Source organism: Belonocnema kinseyi, chromosome 10 (assembly GCF_010883055.1).
Source record: "Belonocnema kinseyi isolate 2016_QV_RU_SX_M_011 chromosome 10, B_treatae_v1, whole genome shotgun sequence".
Lineage (NCBI taxonomy): Eukaryota > Metazoa > Arthropoda > Insecta > Hymenoptera > Cynipidae > Belonocnema > Belonocnema kinseyi.
This window is the reverse complement of record NC_046666.1, coordinates 92,670,565-92,690,084: the sequence shown is the minus strand read 5'-3', so window position 1 is coordinate 92,690,084 and position 19,520 is coordinate 92,670,565. Positions and strand designations below refer to the sequence as shown.

The window sequence follows — 19,520 nt, the reverse complement described above, 5'->3', positions numbered from 1 at the left end:
GACATCCGATACTCCTTTCTAAGTCAAATTTCTTAACGGATTTAATAATCAGACATTATCATTTTAACTGTTATCACGCTGGTGTGCAAACCACTCTCTATAGTTTAAGACAAAAATTTTGGCCTGTTGATGGGAGAAATCAAATCAAAAAAATTATACGCAAGTGTGTAATTTTCTTTCGTGCAAAACCAATTTTGACTGATCCTAAAATGGGAAATTTACCCGCTGTACGCGTAAATAGAACAAGGCCTTTTAACTGTGTGGGCGTAGATTACTGTGGTCCGTTTCACATAAAAGAGCGAAAATATAGGAATCAAAAAAGGATCAAGATTTATGTATCAGTTTTCGTCTGTATGATAATTAAAGCGATTCACATCGAGGTAGTCAGCGATCTGAGCACAGAAGGGTTTCTAGGAGCTTTGCGACGTTTTATTGCACGGCGTGGCAAACCCTAGTCCATATATAGTGACAATGGAACCAATTTTCAAGGTGCTAAAGGTGAATTAAATGAGTTGCATGATCTGTTTCAGTCTGAGAGATTCAAAAACAAAATATTCGATTTCACTAGCTGCATTGGAGTTGATTTTCATTTCATTCCTCCCTCGTCTCCGCACTTTGGTGGCCTATGGGAAGCTGGTGTAAAGTCCTATAAACATCATTTCAAACGGGTTGCTTCAAATGGACTATTTATATTCGAAGAATTTTACACCCTCTCTGTTGAAATCGAGTCGATCCTGAATTCAAGACCACTCAGTCCAATTTCAACAGATATAAATGATATCTCAGCCTTAACTCCAGGACATTTTTTAATAGGTGACTCATTGACTAATTTGCCCGAGCCTGACCTCTTGCCCTTACCATCCAATCGATTATCATCTTGGCAGTTGATTTCCAAAGTACGTCAAGATTTTTGGAAAAGATGGAGTACCGAGTATTTGAATGAGTTAAATGTTCGTCAAAAATGGCGTAGCGATACAAAGAATCCTAAGATAGGTATGCTGGTGTTATTGAAAGAGGACAATATGCCTTGTATGCAATGGCCACTAGCGAGGATTCATGAATTGCATCCAGGGAATGATGGCATTGTAAGAACTGTAACTTTAAAAAGCGCTAATCGAATGTTAAAAAGACCTGTACGAAAAATTGCTGTACTACCGATAAATTGCGATGATGTCGAAAATAAATGTTGATCGCTTACTCTCTCAACGGGGGGAGTATGTTATGGTTTAAGTTTCGGCTGTTTTATGTTCGGTCATCTCAACTATATATTTCTTCGAAATATGACTATCTTGTTTATATTATTCCCACTCTGATGTAGTGTGTGAGGTCTGAGGACCAGAGACGGAGATTGAGTGTGAATGGAATTATTTACGAAATACTTGCCTTGATAGACACAATTTATTAAGTGCAAAATAACAGGAATTATTAATTATTTAAACAACTTTCATAAAAAAATTCAAAATTTGGCTTTTTTTAAACGAATAAGGTCAGTTTTTTACAAATTTAACTAAGAACGTCTTTCCGATTAATCATACTTACCAAATTTTTAAGATTAATTCTTCAAACTACTTTCATAAGCAACTTAAGAGTTTGACCATTTTTCGAAGAATAGCCTCAATTTGTATACGGAGTCAACAAGGAATGTATTTCCAATCACTTTTTCCTACGATACTTTGAAAATTTACAACAATTATTAACTATTGAAATTATTTTAATAAACAAATTCAAAAATTGATTATTTTTTAGATTTTGAACCATTTGAACATTTGTAACAAATTAATTTTTATAATAAAATGTAGGCACTATATATTTGATAAGAATTTAAAAAGAATTACAACTTTATGATGGTAAAAGCTTTTATTTTCATGAATTTCAGTATTTGTTTCTTTTTCTTCATTTCTTCTAGTAATTTAATAATCTCTTCAATTGAACATTTTGCTTCATCAGGATTTTTTGTAGTACATTTTCCCTTGCAATATACTTTTCCAGATATTTTACTATGATTAATCATTTAGTCTGACATATCGCCGGTACTTAGGAGAATGAACCCGTAATTTATATCGCTGTGATAAAAAAAAACTCATGTCTATAAAATGCGATTAATAAAAATATATCTCAGTAAATACTGTAAAATAAATACATATTGGTAAACGCTGTGAGAAAACACGTCTTGTATAAATATTGTGGAAATAAATCCGCATCATTGAATGGCCGTAAGAAAAAACATATTTTAGTAAACACAATTATTACAATATTAAACAGTGGATATAATAATTGACATATTAATTATTTGACTGAACCAAAGTTCATAAATATTGTGAAGTTCATAAATGATGTTAAGCAAAACTCGATAAGTTAAAATATTCGTAAGATAAATATTTTTGTTACTGCATAATCAAAGTTTAAAAGTGCGTCTTGAATTATCATTGAAAATTCATAATTTATAATATTCATGATTGTTTAAATATATAAACAAGTTTAGAAAATTGCAGTGAGTTTTCATTATTTCCGCCCAGTTTATTTGGCCCAGCGCTATCCGCCCAGTACTTTTCTCCTCTTTCCTATTATGAACTATGTTTTATATGAATATCTATAGATCCACGCGCTCTTTATTAAACATACATGTATAAACAACACTTAAACCCAAATAATAAGGGGCTAGCAGCGTAAAACATACTATTTTATCTTGATATTTATTTATAGTTCTTTGCATAATCCACCAATAATACTTTTTTACGGCAAAATGATTATTATAGTTTTTTGTTGTTGAATAAAACAGTTTAATTGAAAGTTTTAACAAATACGGTCTTTCTTCACGACTTTTTCACAAATAAGGTTTTTTTCACAGTTTTTTCATAAGTAAGGTCTCATTTCACGGCGCTTATAGGTTTTTTTCATAGGCACCGGCGATATAACCAGTAATATTATTGGCTATTGTAATATGCCGTTTCGTGTTTAAAACCCTGCTGCAATAGAGGTCTAAATAATACAAGAGTCATCCTCGTTGTTAAAGCATCATTTGAGTCCTTAAGCATGAGTCAATATACCGCTAGAGGACTCAACTTCAAATGTATGCGCAAATGAAAATTTTTCTTTTACGAAGATGGGCTTAAAATCACTGTATGAATTTTAGTACAATTTAATTAAAAACGGCTACATACGAGTTTATTCGAAGTACTCGCATTAGCCTAGACATTTTGCCAGCTGAGAGAAAAACTGCAGAAAAGTACCTCCTGAGTTTAGCCGGCTTTTCGAAATTCGAGTACACAACCCGCTCGTACGTCGTGGATGGTCACCCATTCAGTTTATAGGGGCGTTCGAAATGGCTTGACACCTGCGGACTCCTCTGGAGTCGAGATCATTTACTATGTATTTCTATGAAAATTTGTACTCGCCGACATTTTAGCTGTTTTGTCGAAACTGCATTAAAATGTTTAGGCTTGTACAATAATTTATTCGGAATCGTGAGAAAGTACCCATGCGAGGCCGTCAAGCCGTGTACAAATAGCAGTTATTATAGTAAAAATAATATCGAGGTATCTTCTTGAACTTCATTTCCAAATAAAATAATTGCAAGTAAATCAGTTCGTCGCGCACGGAGGGTGTGTATGAACTTCTAGTTAAGTTAGATAAGCAATTTTTGTTATTTTTGGAGATTATTGCCATATGTCAGTTTCTTCTCATCTACTCTAATTCATATGTTGAAATAATAATGTTTTTAAAATTACGTTTTATTTTTTTAAATCGGTCATATTGTTGAAAAAGTACGTTGTTATCTGAAAATGCAGTTTTATGGAATTTTTGTTTTTAAACAATTTTTCCACATTTTTTAAAAGATGAGCAGAATATTATTTTTACTATTGTTTTTTTTATTATTTTTTATTAAGGATATGCGATATTTACAAATTTATCGATTTTGTCAGTGTTAACTCTGGCGGACCGAAGGAACCGAATGGAGCCTCTACAAAGGACCCATAAAGACCCCATTCGGTTCCTTTTTAATAAACTCGTAGAAACAGCAAAATCAAATTTTAAATTGTTGAAATTCGGATTCTACGTTAAAATTCCCTATAGAAGCTCACGGAATAATCGCAATAGTTTTTTTTTTGCAACGGTAAAAAGTTAAAAAAAATATAAGACGTATAACGCATGTTGACTGCTACACTTCAAACGTATCGCCCGTAAGTAGCAGTCAACAGTCGTTATTCGTCTCATATTTTTTTTAACTTTTTACCGTTGCAAAAAAACTATTGCGATTAGTCCGTGACCTTCTATAGGGCTTTTTAAGGTAGAATCCGAATTTCAACAATTTAAAAGTTGATTTTGCTGTTTTTTCGAGTTTCTTAAGAAGGAACCGAATGGGGTCTTTACGGGTACTTTGTAGAGGCTCCATTCGGTTCCTTCAGTCCGCCAAGGAAGTTCCCCCCGCCTTCTTCCTACAATAATAAATGTTTTTGCTTAACAATTTTGAGAATGCTAGCGAAAATGTTTACGGACGTCCCCGAACTCTTCGTTTATGGAAGAATTTACAAAGTTTTTTTTTTTAAATAAATTTCATTAACGTGTGTATTTTAAGGTTATGTGTGTTACAATTCTCCCCAACTTTACTTCCAAACTACAAAATATTTTTGGCCGAAAACTTGGGAGAATCAAGAAAAAGTAGTAACTAATGCCTAGGAACTAACCATGTTTCTAGATAATTAAAAAAGTTTATTTCATAAATAATTTCTAAGTGGCTAATGACAGCATGGGTACGACACAGACTTACATTATCGGAATGGCAGAGCTGTAAACCGGTCCTAACCTTAAAATAGTGCACATGTATAACATTTTTATTTAGCAGAATACATTTTTTTATTATCCCTCAAAAAAAGAGTTCGGGGATGTCCGTTATACTATTTTATAGCATTTCCGAATTCAGTTTTTAAAAATTTTGATTTTTGTGGAAAAACCCCCGAGGGGACAAAACCCGATTTACCACACGATGAAGTATCTCATGACCTTAAAAAACTAAGAAAATTTACTATTTTAAATTTGTTTTGCTACAAATAAAAAGCATTGTACCACCGAACAAGTTTGGGATAATGTATCGCCCCAGTTAACCATTAGAGGGTGAGCAAGCTTTTTTTAGCGTTCTAGGGTTAAAATAGGAAATTACTTGCTTTAAAAAGTTTCTAATTTGAAATTGTTATTTTCAAAGTTTGTAGATTGAACTAATTGAGGGCATTTCATAGTTATCTGGTTTCTACTTGAGCGCATTGCTTTTCTAAACAACTCGAATCCTCTAGAGATAAGATGTCAAGTTAAATATTTATCTAATTAAATAAAAGGCACTAAGGATCGTTCAATTTAAAGTATGCAAACATTTTAATTTTCAGTAAAAAAAAATAAATTTAAGACTTATGCAATTTTTATATTGTTATTGAAAATATGATCGATTTTTCAGTGAACCACCAAGACGAGATTTGAGAGAAACCTTGAGAGAAGATTTGCGGTCTCGCTTAGGAAAATACACAAGAGGCCGTTCACCCCTGAGGATAGAAGTGAAAAACGATAAGTGTGCTGATGAACAAACTGATTCGGAATGACCAAGAGTGATTTAAAATTGATATGGAATTAAGATGATAACAATCTCTATTTTCTCATTTCAATTAATTGCGATAAATACATTTTATTTTCAATCTGTTAGTGCATATTAACAGATCATCATAAACTATTAATTACTATTACTAATATCGATACTAAACTAAAGGGATACTGGTGACTGTTTTTTCACGATATTTTTATCGGACTTTTATAAAAATATTGTAAGATATTTTTAAATGGGATGAATAAAATTGCGTATGCTTAAAGAAACTATGAATAGAAAAAACAGAATAAAGTAAGTGTTCAACGATTAAATGTTTCTACTGCTGAAGTGCGTTTTAAAATCTTTCTAAGTACGCTTAAACACGAAAAATGTATGTAACTTTGCCCCTGATAGCAATATTGAAATCCATTGTGCGTCATCAATTTCACAACAAAACAAAGAATGAACGAAGCCCTATTTGAAAAGAAAATTCATTCTGACAGTTGCAAATTTTAATAATAATAATGTTAAAAAATAAATTTCTAAACCAATGAAGACGCTAAATATGTATAAAACTCCTGAAATGGTTTTACTGAATGAATTTTTATAAATGATGTATACGGTGGGTTTAAAAAAATTTAAATCCAACTGACGACCACCCGCAATTTAGCAATAATATGTTACACATTTTTATTTTATTGTTTGATTTCTTATTGGCTATTATGAAAATATAGTAATATATTTTAAAAAATGTTTTAAATTTTATAAAAAAATATTAATAATATAAGTATGTTTTATTAATGAATCTCATAAAAAAACATATTGTAACATTGTTAAATGTGCATATTCGTAGTTTAATCATGTTCAATTGAACCAAGTGTAAGTATGCTTAATTTAGCTAAAAATGTGCTAAAAGGAAAATACCAAAATGTTTAATACACAAGGTTTATATGGTAGGTATAAAGTCAAAAGTATTTGATAAAAGAGCTGTATACAGCTTTGAGCTCTATAGAGCTACAGGTAATTTTGATTTACATCTTTAAATCAGAATCCGTGGAATCTATTCCGTGGAAAGTATGGTTCGAGAAAGTTATGAAATAGGATGTTTGAAATATGTAAAGTGTTTTTCTGATTTTCGCCAAGTCGTTGGTTCATGTTTTTCTTAACATCTGCAGGATAATTATGAAATTTATATTCAAAACTTTACTGAAAGTTAGCTTGATTTAGACATTAATATCACACCAAAGTTTCACGTAGTTTTTGACCATATATCTTACTTTTGTTCGAGCTCTAAAAGAGGACTTTGTTATTATAGCGAAAAAGCTAGTGAATCTGTTCACTCAGGTTTAAATTTTTTTTAATAATTACAAAGTGAAACATACTCACCTTGAGTATTGACTATTAAATCAATGTTTATAAGTTAAATATTTTAAACTATACTATTGATTTATATTAATTTCCTAGATTTCTCACTTCAATACCAATGATTTGTGCGAGTATCAATTATTCAAAAAATTCTTTTGTCATCATTTTTAAATTTTAGTTTGCAAATTTCTATTTTGTGGACACTTCAATAATAGAGGTTTTAGATACACTTCAGTTTCCCATTAAAAAAAAATCAAATTAAATGTTGGAATTTTGCTGAAAACTACTTGGATCTGTATATAAGATTCCTAAAGATTTGAAAGGGAATGCAAAATTTTGGAACTTTGGAAAAAATGTCAAAGCTTTTTAAAAAGTTTGAAAGGTTTCTAGAAAGTAAAAAAACTTTTTTTAAGATTCCTGGAGAAATTTGTAATGATTTTTCGTTTAAAAAAATTATTTTTAGAGAAAATTTAAAAACATTTCAAATAATTTCAAAAGATTTCTTCAAATGTCGTAAAATAATCTGAGGGATTTGAGGTAAATTTTTAGATTAAAAAATTTTAAGGAATAATTCGAATCAATAGTCAATAGTAAACAAATTTAAATTTATTTACGAGTGTTTCTGACTATATAATGTTTTTTTAAAATAAATATATAGTTAGTTTAATAATATATTAACGATAGATCACAATTCGATTTTTTTAAAATTTTAGCTAAAAAAATGGAAAAATTAACGTAAAAAAGTGCTTCGTAACGGACTTTCATTTTTGTTGGAAAAGATTTCTATTGTGATCAGAAAACATATCCCATTAAAAACATTGCGGGTGATAGTCAGTTGGATTAAATTTTTTTTTAACACACCGTGTGTATGATTGTATTGTAAATAAAAGCTCAAATTCTTTGTGACTGTGCATGAAATTAGTAAGGGTTTATATTAACTTATCAAAATACAGGAGTAGATAAAAAGTTGTACATTATTTTTGTAACGAGGAATCGATATTTCACATGACGGTTGGAGGAGGGGGGGGGGGGGCCTAGATGGACGTTCGGAGGGGTGTAAAAATTAGCTAGCATAAAGCAGATCTGTTGATTCATGGATGCCCCCTAAGAGATAAGGAAAATTAAAGTGAGGAAAAGTGTATTTAGCAGTGCAGGATTGTAAAAGATAAAAAGATTCATATGTTCCGATTAATGGCCAATAAAGCCAGTTTATATTTGCACAATAATACTTTGAATTTTCAAGTGTTTTTTAATACAGTAATTGATAATAATGCTTAAATACATTAATTGTACATTGACAAGAATTATTCGGATAATGAGTAAGGAATTGAAAATATTTCAGCTGATGGTGTTGATTTTCTGATAATGAAAACTACATTCATAGATTCATAGATTTCGTTCAAGCAATCTTCAACATGCAACCTTTTCATTACGATTTTTGCTTGGTAATGTCACAAGATAGTGCTGCTTTTTATGCTTTCAACATATTTGTTCTGATAATATATTATACATGATTGACATTCGTAAATAGACTCGGCGATTCCAAATACTTAGAGGAGAACTTTTTCCACAATCCATACGTGCAAATTTTACTTTGAAGGTGCAAAATTCAGACTTCAGAGATAATTGCAACGCAAGTTTCAAGTACCTTCAGAACATCAAATATTATTTATCTTTTTTTTTTCTTGAACAATCGTTTTTCTAATTAGCGACTTGAGAACTTAATTAAAAGTTCGAGCAATGGAAATTTCACGCAAAATAAAAAATTGATCATCAATTATAAATGTTTTGAGGTGTAATACTTCTTCAACATAAATTGTTTTTAAATTGGAAAGTTATTCTTTTCTTTGGCAAGTTTTTTTCTTACTTTAGTAATTAAAATACTTGCAGGTTTAAATGTAATTTAAATTACGAATTAACTATAGGAAAGCCGCATGTTAAACAATAAGCAAAAATAAGCATGAATGAGATTTGGAAAAACAAACTACGTCTTCAACGAACATTAAAATTCACATACAACACAAGAACTTTTCGATCTTGTGAAATCTGAACTTGTTTAATACAGCTAGAATTTCAAGTAACTTTTAACAAATTCTGAAGGCAGCACAGTGGTCTAGTCTTAAATATACTTTGAAACACCTTAAATACGGAATTGCAAATTCTATGAATGAAGCTGGGCACAAAGTTGTATCATCTTGTGTATTAACAAACAAGACGATATTTTTGATAATCAGTTATACCCAGTTAGTATTAATTATCAACTGTGTCTCCCCATAAATTATTCTCTGTAGATTTCACAACCTTAACCGTTGCAGCAATATTTGTTCAGATTTGTGATGACTTAAAATTATAATAAATATGAAATTTCAGAAATCATACAAATTAATTTATCAAACTGCCGAAAAAATCGAATTATCCGTTGTCTTTTTTAATTATTTAAAACCAAGGCCAAAGGTAAAATGTGATAGCCACAAAATAAGAAGCTTGTAAATAGCAACAAAATCGTACTTACACGCTTATCTGGGAGTATACATTTTGGAAGCTCAGGTTACATTCAGGTTAGCATTCGACATAAATTGACTTTTTATTTTAGAAATTTAAACAATAACTTTTCTTTTTTTCTTAGCGATATAGGCCAAACAGATCTTTTTCTATAATTTTAAAAAGACATAACAAGACATTCCACGAAAACGAAAATGCCTGAGCCAAAATCTCAGTAAGGAACTTGCAGAGCTTTAATTAAAATATAAAGGGGGAGAATACGTCAAAGTGTTCCCACTTAAAATTAATGTTTTTTTTTTATCTGGTTGAAACTTGGCTCAATTACAGTCTTAGTAGACTTATATGAATTCACCAAACCATAGGTCCATTTATCAACTGGTTGTCAATATATAGGGGCCTAAAGTTTTCACTTTTTAAGGCGCTTTTTCATCTTCACGTTACTATAACTTATTTTAGGATTATCCTATTGCACTTTTATTATAGTGTTTTGTGAAGTTCTTTTCATGTTCTTTAAAATTATCATAAAATTTTTTTTCATTGTCATGTAGAAAAAAAAAGTGGGCTGGAAATAATTTCATGGTCAAATTGAGATTTTTACGCTTGAGGGGGCCACCTTCAACTTGCGCAGCGCACGGGAAGAAATACTGTTAGACTTAATTTGCCTGTAATCTTACATTTAACTATCTTGAGATGATTTTGTGCAAATATGTATATTATATAGGTATAAGGTGTTCCCCTTAAGCGTGAAAATCTCATATTATCCATGCATTTTTATGGAGCTTTCCAAACCACTGTAATAAAAGTACATTCGGATAATCCGTAAAGAAGTTACACTAACATGAAGGTGAAAAAGCACCTGAAAAGTGACAACTTCGGCCCTCTGTGTATTGACAACCGGTTGATAAATGGAAACATGGTTTGGTGAATTGATATAGGTCCACTAGGACTATAATTTAGCCAGGTTTCAACCCGATCGAAAACAATAATTTTAGGTGGAGACACTTGACGTATTCTGTCCCAAACAATAAAAGCTAACTTGGATTTAATTTTTGTGGCTACTATATATAACTTTGAATATTGAATCTCAGAATATTTAAAAGCAGAACATGAATTTCGATTAGATTATTCTTTCTCAAAAACTTATAATCTATGAAGCAGCGAAAATCAATAATTATAAGCATCATTCACTTTGGTGACACCAACTCGTTATTGAAAATATTACAGTTAAACCAAAATGAACACCGATTTATGTTAAGATTTATGTGAATCGTACATATAAAATTATAGCCATGTCTGGATGATATAATTCTATGTTTAAATATAAGAATTATATTACAAATGGAGCGAAAGCTTCCTAAAATGTAAGAATTGACGGGTTGTCTGACACAATAATGGTATGAAGTTTTCTGTCAAAAAACCAGTCTCGTCTGTTAAAGAACAATGGCGCATGTCAGCTGTATCACGCCCTATGATTTATACTCTATTTACCGAATAAGAAGAGTTAAAGGCGACAAATATGGCGGTAGATCCTGATACTTTACATTTGTACAAATGATAGAAGAGGACAAAACCTAAATTATCAACTTGCAAATAATTTTGTGTCAACTCTGGGAACATTAATTTACGTAGATTTACGTTGGTAATTAAAATTATAGGCGAAATGCGTATAAAAGTGCACTATTATTCTAGAGCAGAGGAGTGGTGGGTATGTTGGCTACCTAGAAGAAAATATTAATTTCCAAGAAAAATATACAGCCGTAAATAATGGAAAAATCTACTTTGGGTAAGTTGATATCTTCGGAATAGTAAGTAGAACAAGATTTTTAAATAAAAAAATAAATAAAATAGGCTATTGTTAGTTTTTCTGAAGTAATGCAGATGCATCAAATTACCCGACACTTCGGGTGATTTGGCGCTCTACTATTATTGTGTGATATTGCATACATTAATTATTAATTTAATAACATAATTAAGTTACTTTATTCGATGTTAATTTAGAGGTAACACATGGCGATAATAAACAACTTAAACAAGCACATATCCTGTCGTGCGATTTGCGCTCTAGTATAAAATCGCATGCAATTGAATGTCTGCGACAAATACGGCGTCGACGGATTGTTCATTAATTGAGCTGCCGGCTCGAATAAGGGCATATAACTTATTTCGCCGGGAGTGGGAACGCACCTGGAAGCTTTCAAAACTATTTTCGAATTTTTATTTTTAAAGACTATATCTAGATGTAGAATTTCATTGCACATCATTTACCTCTCCAGGCAAAAAGTTGTAGCTTTTTTTGGTTTATAATTAAAGCCAAAAAACTGTATTTTTTGAAAAAAATAGTATTTATTCGATTTTCACTTCAACTTTTTCTCAATAGAATTTTCAGGTAATATTGTTCGAAATGTCCTTCGACTAATAGAGCAAAATTAATTCAAAATTTTATTTAAAAAAAATTGTTGCAAATTTTTTTCGGATGCGTGGCACTTATGGGACTTCTCTAACTTCCAGCGTTTCGATTACCGAGCGAATTTTGAGCAATAAAAAACTTCCAAATCGAATTGATACTCAAGAAATTATGAAAGTCTCCAGTCGATAGCGGCTAGGTAGCGAGTTTCAGATCCGATTTATAATTTAGTTCACCGACACCAAAAATAAAAAATAATCAAGTAATCAGGTAGTATCAAAGTATTATGTATAAATAAATAATATTTCATAATGTAAAATAATGTATTCATTGAATATCATACGCTCTATTACAACAGGAATGAAAAACAAATGTACTTTCTCGATCTTTCACTTTTTTTTCAATTCCACGAATTTGAAGCATTAAAAAATTCGCGGGATTAAGAATCCGTTGAATCTCAACCAGTAGTTCCAGAACGCGGATATCTCTGGCATGCGCAGTAGTTATCCCTGTGTATTTTTAGGTTATGTAATGCCATGTGTCAACTTAAATATACACAGAATCCCTACTGCAGATGCTAGAGATATCCGCGTTCTGACACCACTGATCTCAACTATTAGATGTTTATGCTTTGTTTTACTTTTGTACAGTTAGTCTCAAAAATAGAACCATTCTATTGTACATACTATAAAATGAATAAATTATTTTACATGATGAACTATTATTTATTCATGCATAATACTTTTATATTACCTGATAACTTTATTAGTTTTTATTCTTGGCGCTGGGGAACTGTAATTAGAATCGGATCTGAAACGCTCGCTTGATCTGCGCACGAGTCGCCTAGTCGCTATCGAATTGAGAGGTTAATAATTTCTTGAATGTCAATTCGATTGGGCTTAAATTTCCCAGAATACTTCTTTGTACTGCTTTTAACAACTTTGTCGCTGAAAGTTTTTTGTTGCTCAAAATAAGCTCGATAAACGAAACACTGGAAGTTAGAGAAGTCCGATAAGCGCCACGCTTCAGGAAAAAATTTACAAAATTTGTTTTTAAAATAAATTTTTGAATTACTTTTGCTTTATCAGTTGAAGGACATTTCGAATTACATTACCTGAAAATTTGAAAGTGAAAAACGAATTAAAATTTATTTTTACAAAAAAGCCAGTTTTTAGCTTTAATTACAAGAAAATGAAAAAGCTAAAAATTTTTACATAGGGGAAAAAGAATGAGCAATAAAATTCTATATTCAGAAATAGTCTTTAAAAATTAAATTTTGTAAATGTTATTAAAAGCCTCCAGGGGTATTCCATTTCCGGCGAAATAAGTTTTGTGCACTTATTCGACCCGGCAGCTCAATTACTTTTCGCATAAATTATTTCGGTCATTTATTTGACGAAAATCTTTTATTATGATACCTCAATCGAAAATTAGACTTTCGATTATCGGCATGTTGAAAAATTGTATGCAAGACTCGGGTCGAGGCAACGGTTTCACTCGTGTGCTCGGAAAATCGTTGCCTTTCCACCCTCGTCACGCAATATACTATTTTTATACCATCCCTACCCTACCGAAAGAAATCTCTGAGTATATTCTAAAGATTATTTAAGGTCAGAGAAGCTCAGAGAAATTCTCCACAGGCAATCAGGTAGATATATTCAAAGGTCCAGGTAGTTCTTTTAAATGTTTTAAAGGCTTTAAAAAGTCCTTTCCAAAATTGAAATAGAAATACGATCATAAATTAAAAGCAGAGGGGCTATATCAATAGATTAGATTTGTTTAAATTTCATAGTTAACAGCCTAAAACATAATAATTCGGAATCTACGGGTTTCTATGATTTCAGATATCTCACTTTTTTTTAAATGCTTAAAATTGGAATTAATACAACGTTTCTCGTAAATGGAATAAGTTACGCCAAAAAAGACAACATTTCTTAATTCAACTAGAAAATGGTATACTAGCATATAAGTTATAATGATAAATAAGTATAATGAGAAAATTCATTAAATTAATAAAAGTGTTAATAATTTGAAGAGAAATTTAAAAAGGGAGACTCGGATTAGCGACGGACAACTACTGTAAATAAGTCTGCCCGCCCGGTACGTGACGAATACAAAAGGAACATTATATTACCGTCGCACCACTCTTAAAAGGACCACTAAAAGGACCTTGCAAAGGACCCAAATCTCTCAGACTATCTCACAGGCTAAATTGTTTGAATTCGACTCTGCTTATAGTCTCAAATGGGCCAGGCTATTTCGCTAGAGAAAACTCAGAGATTTCTATCGGTAGGGTACCGAAAATTTGAATTCCGATACCTTCATAGCTGGTCGAAAGTATCTCAGCTTAAGATTCCTGTGACTCGGAGGATCATGCACACGAACCTGTACAAGAAATTTGACCTTTTTTGTGCAGGAATTTCGCGAAGGAAACTGTACATGATCCTTCAAAAGAACCTACACCGACAAAGGTACCTCTGAATGGTCCTGTACGGGTTCCTTTGCAAAGAAAATTAAGGTATAGGTTTCTGTACTTTAACGTGTATATTAGGTTGATGCAAAAAACGCTTTTAGAACTATAGGGCATGCCCCCCCTCCCCCTCAACAAGTTTCTGGAATTGGTATTGCAGAGAAACTGCAATACGCGACGTAACCCCCTCGGTAAAGCAGGCGTACGTGATCTTGATGCACATCATGTACATCTCAAAGCCAACTTCAGTCCGTCGTCGCGGTGCGTTTAGTAGGACCTTGGATTGCATCATGGAATTTACTCTATAGCATAGTTAGAATTTTCATGAAAAGCACACGATAAACAGGCATCGGAACTTGAATTTTCGATAGGGATGTTTTAAAAATTAGTATGCGTGACACGAGGCCAAGCTACGATTTTTACGCCCATTGCTTCACTCTGGCATCTAACTTATAAAATCTAACTTCATGAGCTTAAAGATCAAATGTGATAAAAGCTTTATTATGAAATTAACTAAAAGATAGCGAAAGAATCCGATAAATAAACTTGTAATAAAAATATTTTGAATCATCGACTGATTGTGCATTGTTTATCAATTACGTATCACGCAAGAATTCAGACAAAATAACTATTTTCGTGAGCCTAACTATTATAGTTTTTGTAAATAAGGATGCGCCAACTTACTCCTCTCTCCTACTATAGCCTTTTTTGTTCATGTGCTTTAAGTCACCTTGAAAAAATCGTACTCTACTTACTCGGTTAATTAATAGACGATCAGAGTGCACTGGTTACGGCTTGAAACCGCATTATATGTATATAACACACTCGCCAATATAGCTTAAATATTCTTTTAAAATGAGGTATAACAATGAAAATTTGTAGACGAAATAGCTTAATATAGGATATAAGATCTAACTCAACAACAACAATAAATACACGTACGCAACGTTAAGTATATTAGGCCTGATGATATTGATATTGATACGTAAATATTATAGCCTATCATCGCTTGCCACAGATCGAGTGGCACACAAGAACTCTTCCAATTTTCAAACAGTATTCTCTTATCATTAACCCTTTCTCAGTCAACTATATTTTTATTGCGATCTTTCCACAATTTAACATTTTCCAAAACGATTGAAGATTTAATTACCAACTTTAGCGTTCAAAATATTATTCAGTTTTGCTATTCGATTGAAAATTGAGAAACCCAATTTGAATTTACAATAACAAACTTTTTTTGTTTTTAATTATTTGAGATGCTATTTTATTCTTTGTACCTTCGATGCGTATTTCTGGTCATCGAAATTTTATCACTTGAAGCAGAGAACACATTCACAAATGAGGCTATGTAAATACGTCACAAACATTTTCAATTTTGAACAATTTCTATAAAATCCAAAATTTCTCTCAACAAAACATCTGTCTTTTCAAAGTTATTATTGCAAACATTTTTTACGGACATTAAAATTTATAAATTCACGGCATTAAGGGCATGTGATACTTAGAAAATTGTCGATTTTACCAGTTTTAGGTTCCCCCGGCTTTTTTCTAGAATAATAAATATTTTGTCTTAAAATTTTGGGAAATGATAGCGCACGTGCTAACGGACGTCCCCACACACTTTTTTTGTGGTTTAATTAAAACAAGTTTTAATTTAGCAAAATGTAATTGATTTGCATAGCGCTTAGGAATTAGTATGGATTTTTTCAGTGCTAGATTTCCCCGGCTTTTTTCCTAGGATAAGAAATATTTTGTCGTCAAAATCTGGGAAATGATAGCGAACATGCTAACGGACGTTCCCGCACATTTTTTGTGTGTTTCTTTCTTAAAAACATTTTAATTTTGCTAACAACGTGTGTATATTTCGAGGTTATGTGTGTTACAATTCTCTCGAGCGTTACTTCCAAACTACACAATATTTTTGGCTGAAAATTTTGGACTTACAAATAAAACTAATCTCCCGGAACTAACCTTGTTTTCAGGCAATTAAAAAAGTTTATTTCATCAATAATTTTCAAATTATCGGAAAGGCATAGATGAAAAACGACGTAACCTCAAAATAATGCATAAAATTGTTATTTAGCACAATACATTTTTTTTGTTATCCCTCAAAAAAGAGTCCGGGGACGTCCGTTATGATGTTTTATAGCATCTCCGAATTCAGTTTTTAAAAATTTTCATTTTTGTGGAAAAAAAGCCGGGGGAACTGTACCCGATTGACCACACAACGAAGTATCACATGCCCTTAAAGCAGAAAACTGTTTACTTTAAATCAAAATTAAACCTCAAATTTAAGTAGTCAAAGTGAAACTCTCTGAATTAAAAATATCATTCTAAGGGCTTCAAAAGTATAGGCATTATCTCTAAATGATACAATAAAGAATACGAATTTAAAGGCCTTCAAGAATATTCTTCAGTTTGAAAATGTAAACATTAAAAATTGAAGTTTTAAATAGAAGGATTTCATATTTTAACAATGACCAAACCTTAAAAATAATACCATTTTACAATCAGGTATTCAAGATTACACAATTTTAAACCTGCTTGAAAATATTATAAATTAAATATTTAAAACTTGAAACTTCCAAAATCCAAAATATTTTATAATATTATTAATATTTTACTATTCGTAACCGAAGAATTTTTAATTTTAAAACTTCAGTGTAAATATTAAAAAACGTTTACAATTGTGTAATACGTATGTACATTATTTAAAATTGGAAAATCCTTGAAATGGATTAAAACTGAACAGTTTCTTGATTAGAATTGTAAAATTACAACGTTTTTTTATATCCTGGAATACTTTAAAGTTGGACTATTTTAATTTAAATCGTTTAAAATTAATAAATGTCATATTCTGATTTACACTTTTCAAAATTCAACTATTTTAGTTATTAGAGGTGTGCAAAAAAATGAAGTTCGAACTATTTGAGTTCGGGTTTGAGCTTTCCGAAAAGATCGAAAGTTTTCGACTACTGGAATGGCAGCGATATTCATCAAAATCGGGTAATTTATTGATTAAAAAAAAAAGTTGGTACATACACTTAACTCAACACCAAGTTTTGGGCAGGTATCCATTTGAACTAAGGCTCAATTGAACTAAAGCCCATTTGAAATAAAACAAGTGAATAACGCTTACTATTTTTGGCCTGTAGAAAAAGAGAAAATAGATTGGATGTTAGTTATTTTTAATGGTAGAGTTAATTTCAATTCGTGGCGTTAAGTGGTGCGGCGTGTACAATCCTTGTTGGTTAAAATTTCAATTTAACCAACAAGGATTGTACACGCCGCGCTACACAACGCCACGAATTGAAATTAACTCTACCGTTTAAAATAAATAACATCCAATACATCTTGTCTTTTTCTACAGGCCAAAAATATTAAGCAACATTCAACTGTTTTAGTTCAAATGGGCTTTAGTTCAATTGAGCCTTAGTTCAAATGGATGCATTACCCAAGTTTTTAGTTTTTTTCACGCCCCTATCAGTTATAAATTAAAAATGTACAAAATAGAACAATTAAAATTGTGACATTCAATATTGAAGATTTAGATCTAAGAAATTTTAACGACTCACAATAAATAAACAAATCATTCAACTATAAGGGCTCTAATTTGCAAAAATAAATTTTGAACTCTTTCAAACTATACAATTTTGAACGCTTTAATTTTAAATATTTTTATTCACACAACAAATTTTTTATTTTAATTTTGATACAAAATGGCGACAACGGAGCCCCTCTTGAAAATTATATATTTTTAAAAAACCTTCACAGGAGGCCGGTTTTCTCGTAAAGTATAATATTGGCTCTAGAATTACGTAGGGTTTTTTATATCGAATTTTGTATAAATAGTGAACTTCTGAAGAAATAAATCGATTTTTTGCCAAAAAAATAAGCAGTAAATTATTTATAAAAAGAAAGTTAACATTAAATCTAAAAACGGCTACGTACCTCTATAGGAAATTTAATTGTGAAGATACTGTCAAAATTTCAGATCGACCCATGCAACAGTGTTCAAGTAATATGTACTCTCAGTTTGAAAAAATGTGTTTCAAGAAAAACGCGTTTAAAGTTTCCCGAACACTTTAATTATTGAATTTTTTTACTTTTAATCTCCGACGTCTGCACCATATATAGGCCCAACTGCATATTGTTTTCACGATACTAAAGTATTGTTTAAACAACAAAAAACCAAAAACAAAAAATATATTTTTACAAAATCAGAGTGGCGTTATTTTTCAAGTCCTCAATTAAAAATTCTTCAAAACTTGTAAATAATTAGAAGAGCATTAGAGCTTCAATTCAATCTTAAGAAATTGTCATTTTTAACGTTTCAATTTGAAAATCGTTTCATTCTAAATAGTTTTAGAATTGTTCATTTTGTAAGGATTTCAGTCAATTATTATTACATTCAAAATATTAATTTATTATAATTTAAAAATACTTTAAGTTAAAGTTAAAAGTTTTTTTTAAATTTGAATATAAAAATGGACGATTAGAAATGAAGTCTGAAAAAATAATATTTTTAAAAGTAAAGGACTTTAGAATTACTTAATTATTTTAAACTTAATTATTTTAAACTTAATTATTATTACACAGTTGAAATCGTTATAAATTGCTCTTATCAAACCCAAGAAAAACTTAAAATTAAAAAAATCCCCGGTCAACGAATAAATTAACTGCCATTTTCCGATTTTTTCTAGTTAAAAAAATTCTTGGACATTTTTCGAGTTTTCCCGGTCTAAAATTCGATTTAAAGTCAGCTCTATTCTGACGCATCAAGTAGGAAGCTACATAAAAAGTTTAAGATTTAATTAGAGGTTCGATATAATTTGTGTACATTTCCGTGCATTCTGCATTATATCAGGTATTTTTACTTATGAAATTTCTATTCGTACAGCTGGCCGGAAAAGAGAATATAGTGGCATGATTGATGAAAATTTTGTTCACCATCCCCCACTAAGTAATCCCTTTTGAGTTCTCCCAGTCATTTTGCAAGATTGTGTACGGACGGCTGAAGCCATATCCTTAGCCTCTCAGTTAATCATTAGCTAACTTCACTTCGTCGAGTGCTGACACGAAAACATGGGACTAGACCTGACTTTATTAGTAGTTTAGTCAAAAACCCTTTTTTCACTAAAGGTGTATATGCAAATTACTTTTTATTTATCAAGAACTATTTAAGCAAATCATGAAATGATAGTAAT

The 19,520-nt window shown here is 31.0% G+C and overlaps 1 protein-coding gene across 1 annotated transcript in view; it reads left to right on the top strand.

Annotated features, from left to right (window-relative positions):
- The window catches only part of LOC117181260 (glutamic acid-rich protein-like), a 71,518-nt gene extending 65,204 nt beyond the window's left edge, over positions 1-6,314 (top strand). Inside the window, exon 5 of the mRNA XM_033373823.1 lies at positions 5,447-6,314. Coding sequence (XP_033229714.1) covers positions 5,447-5,588 — 142 coding nt within the window. The 3' untranslated portion in view covers positions 5,589-6,314. The remainder of the gene's footprint in view (positions 1-5,446) is intronic.
- Positions 6,315-19,520: the final 13,206 nt, after the last annotated feature.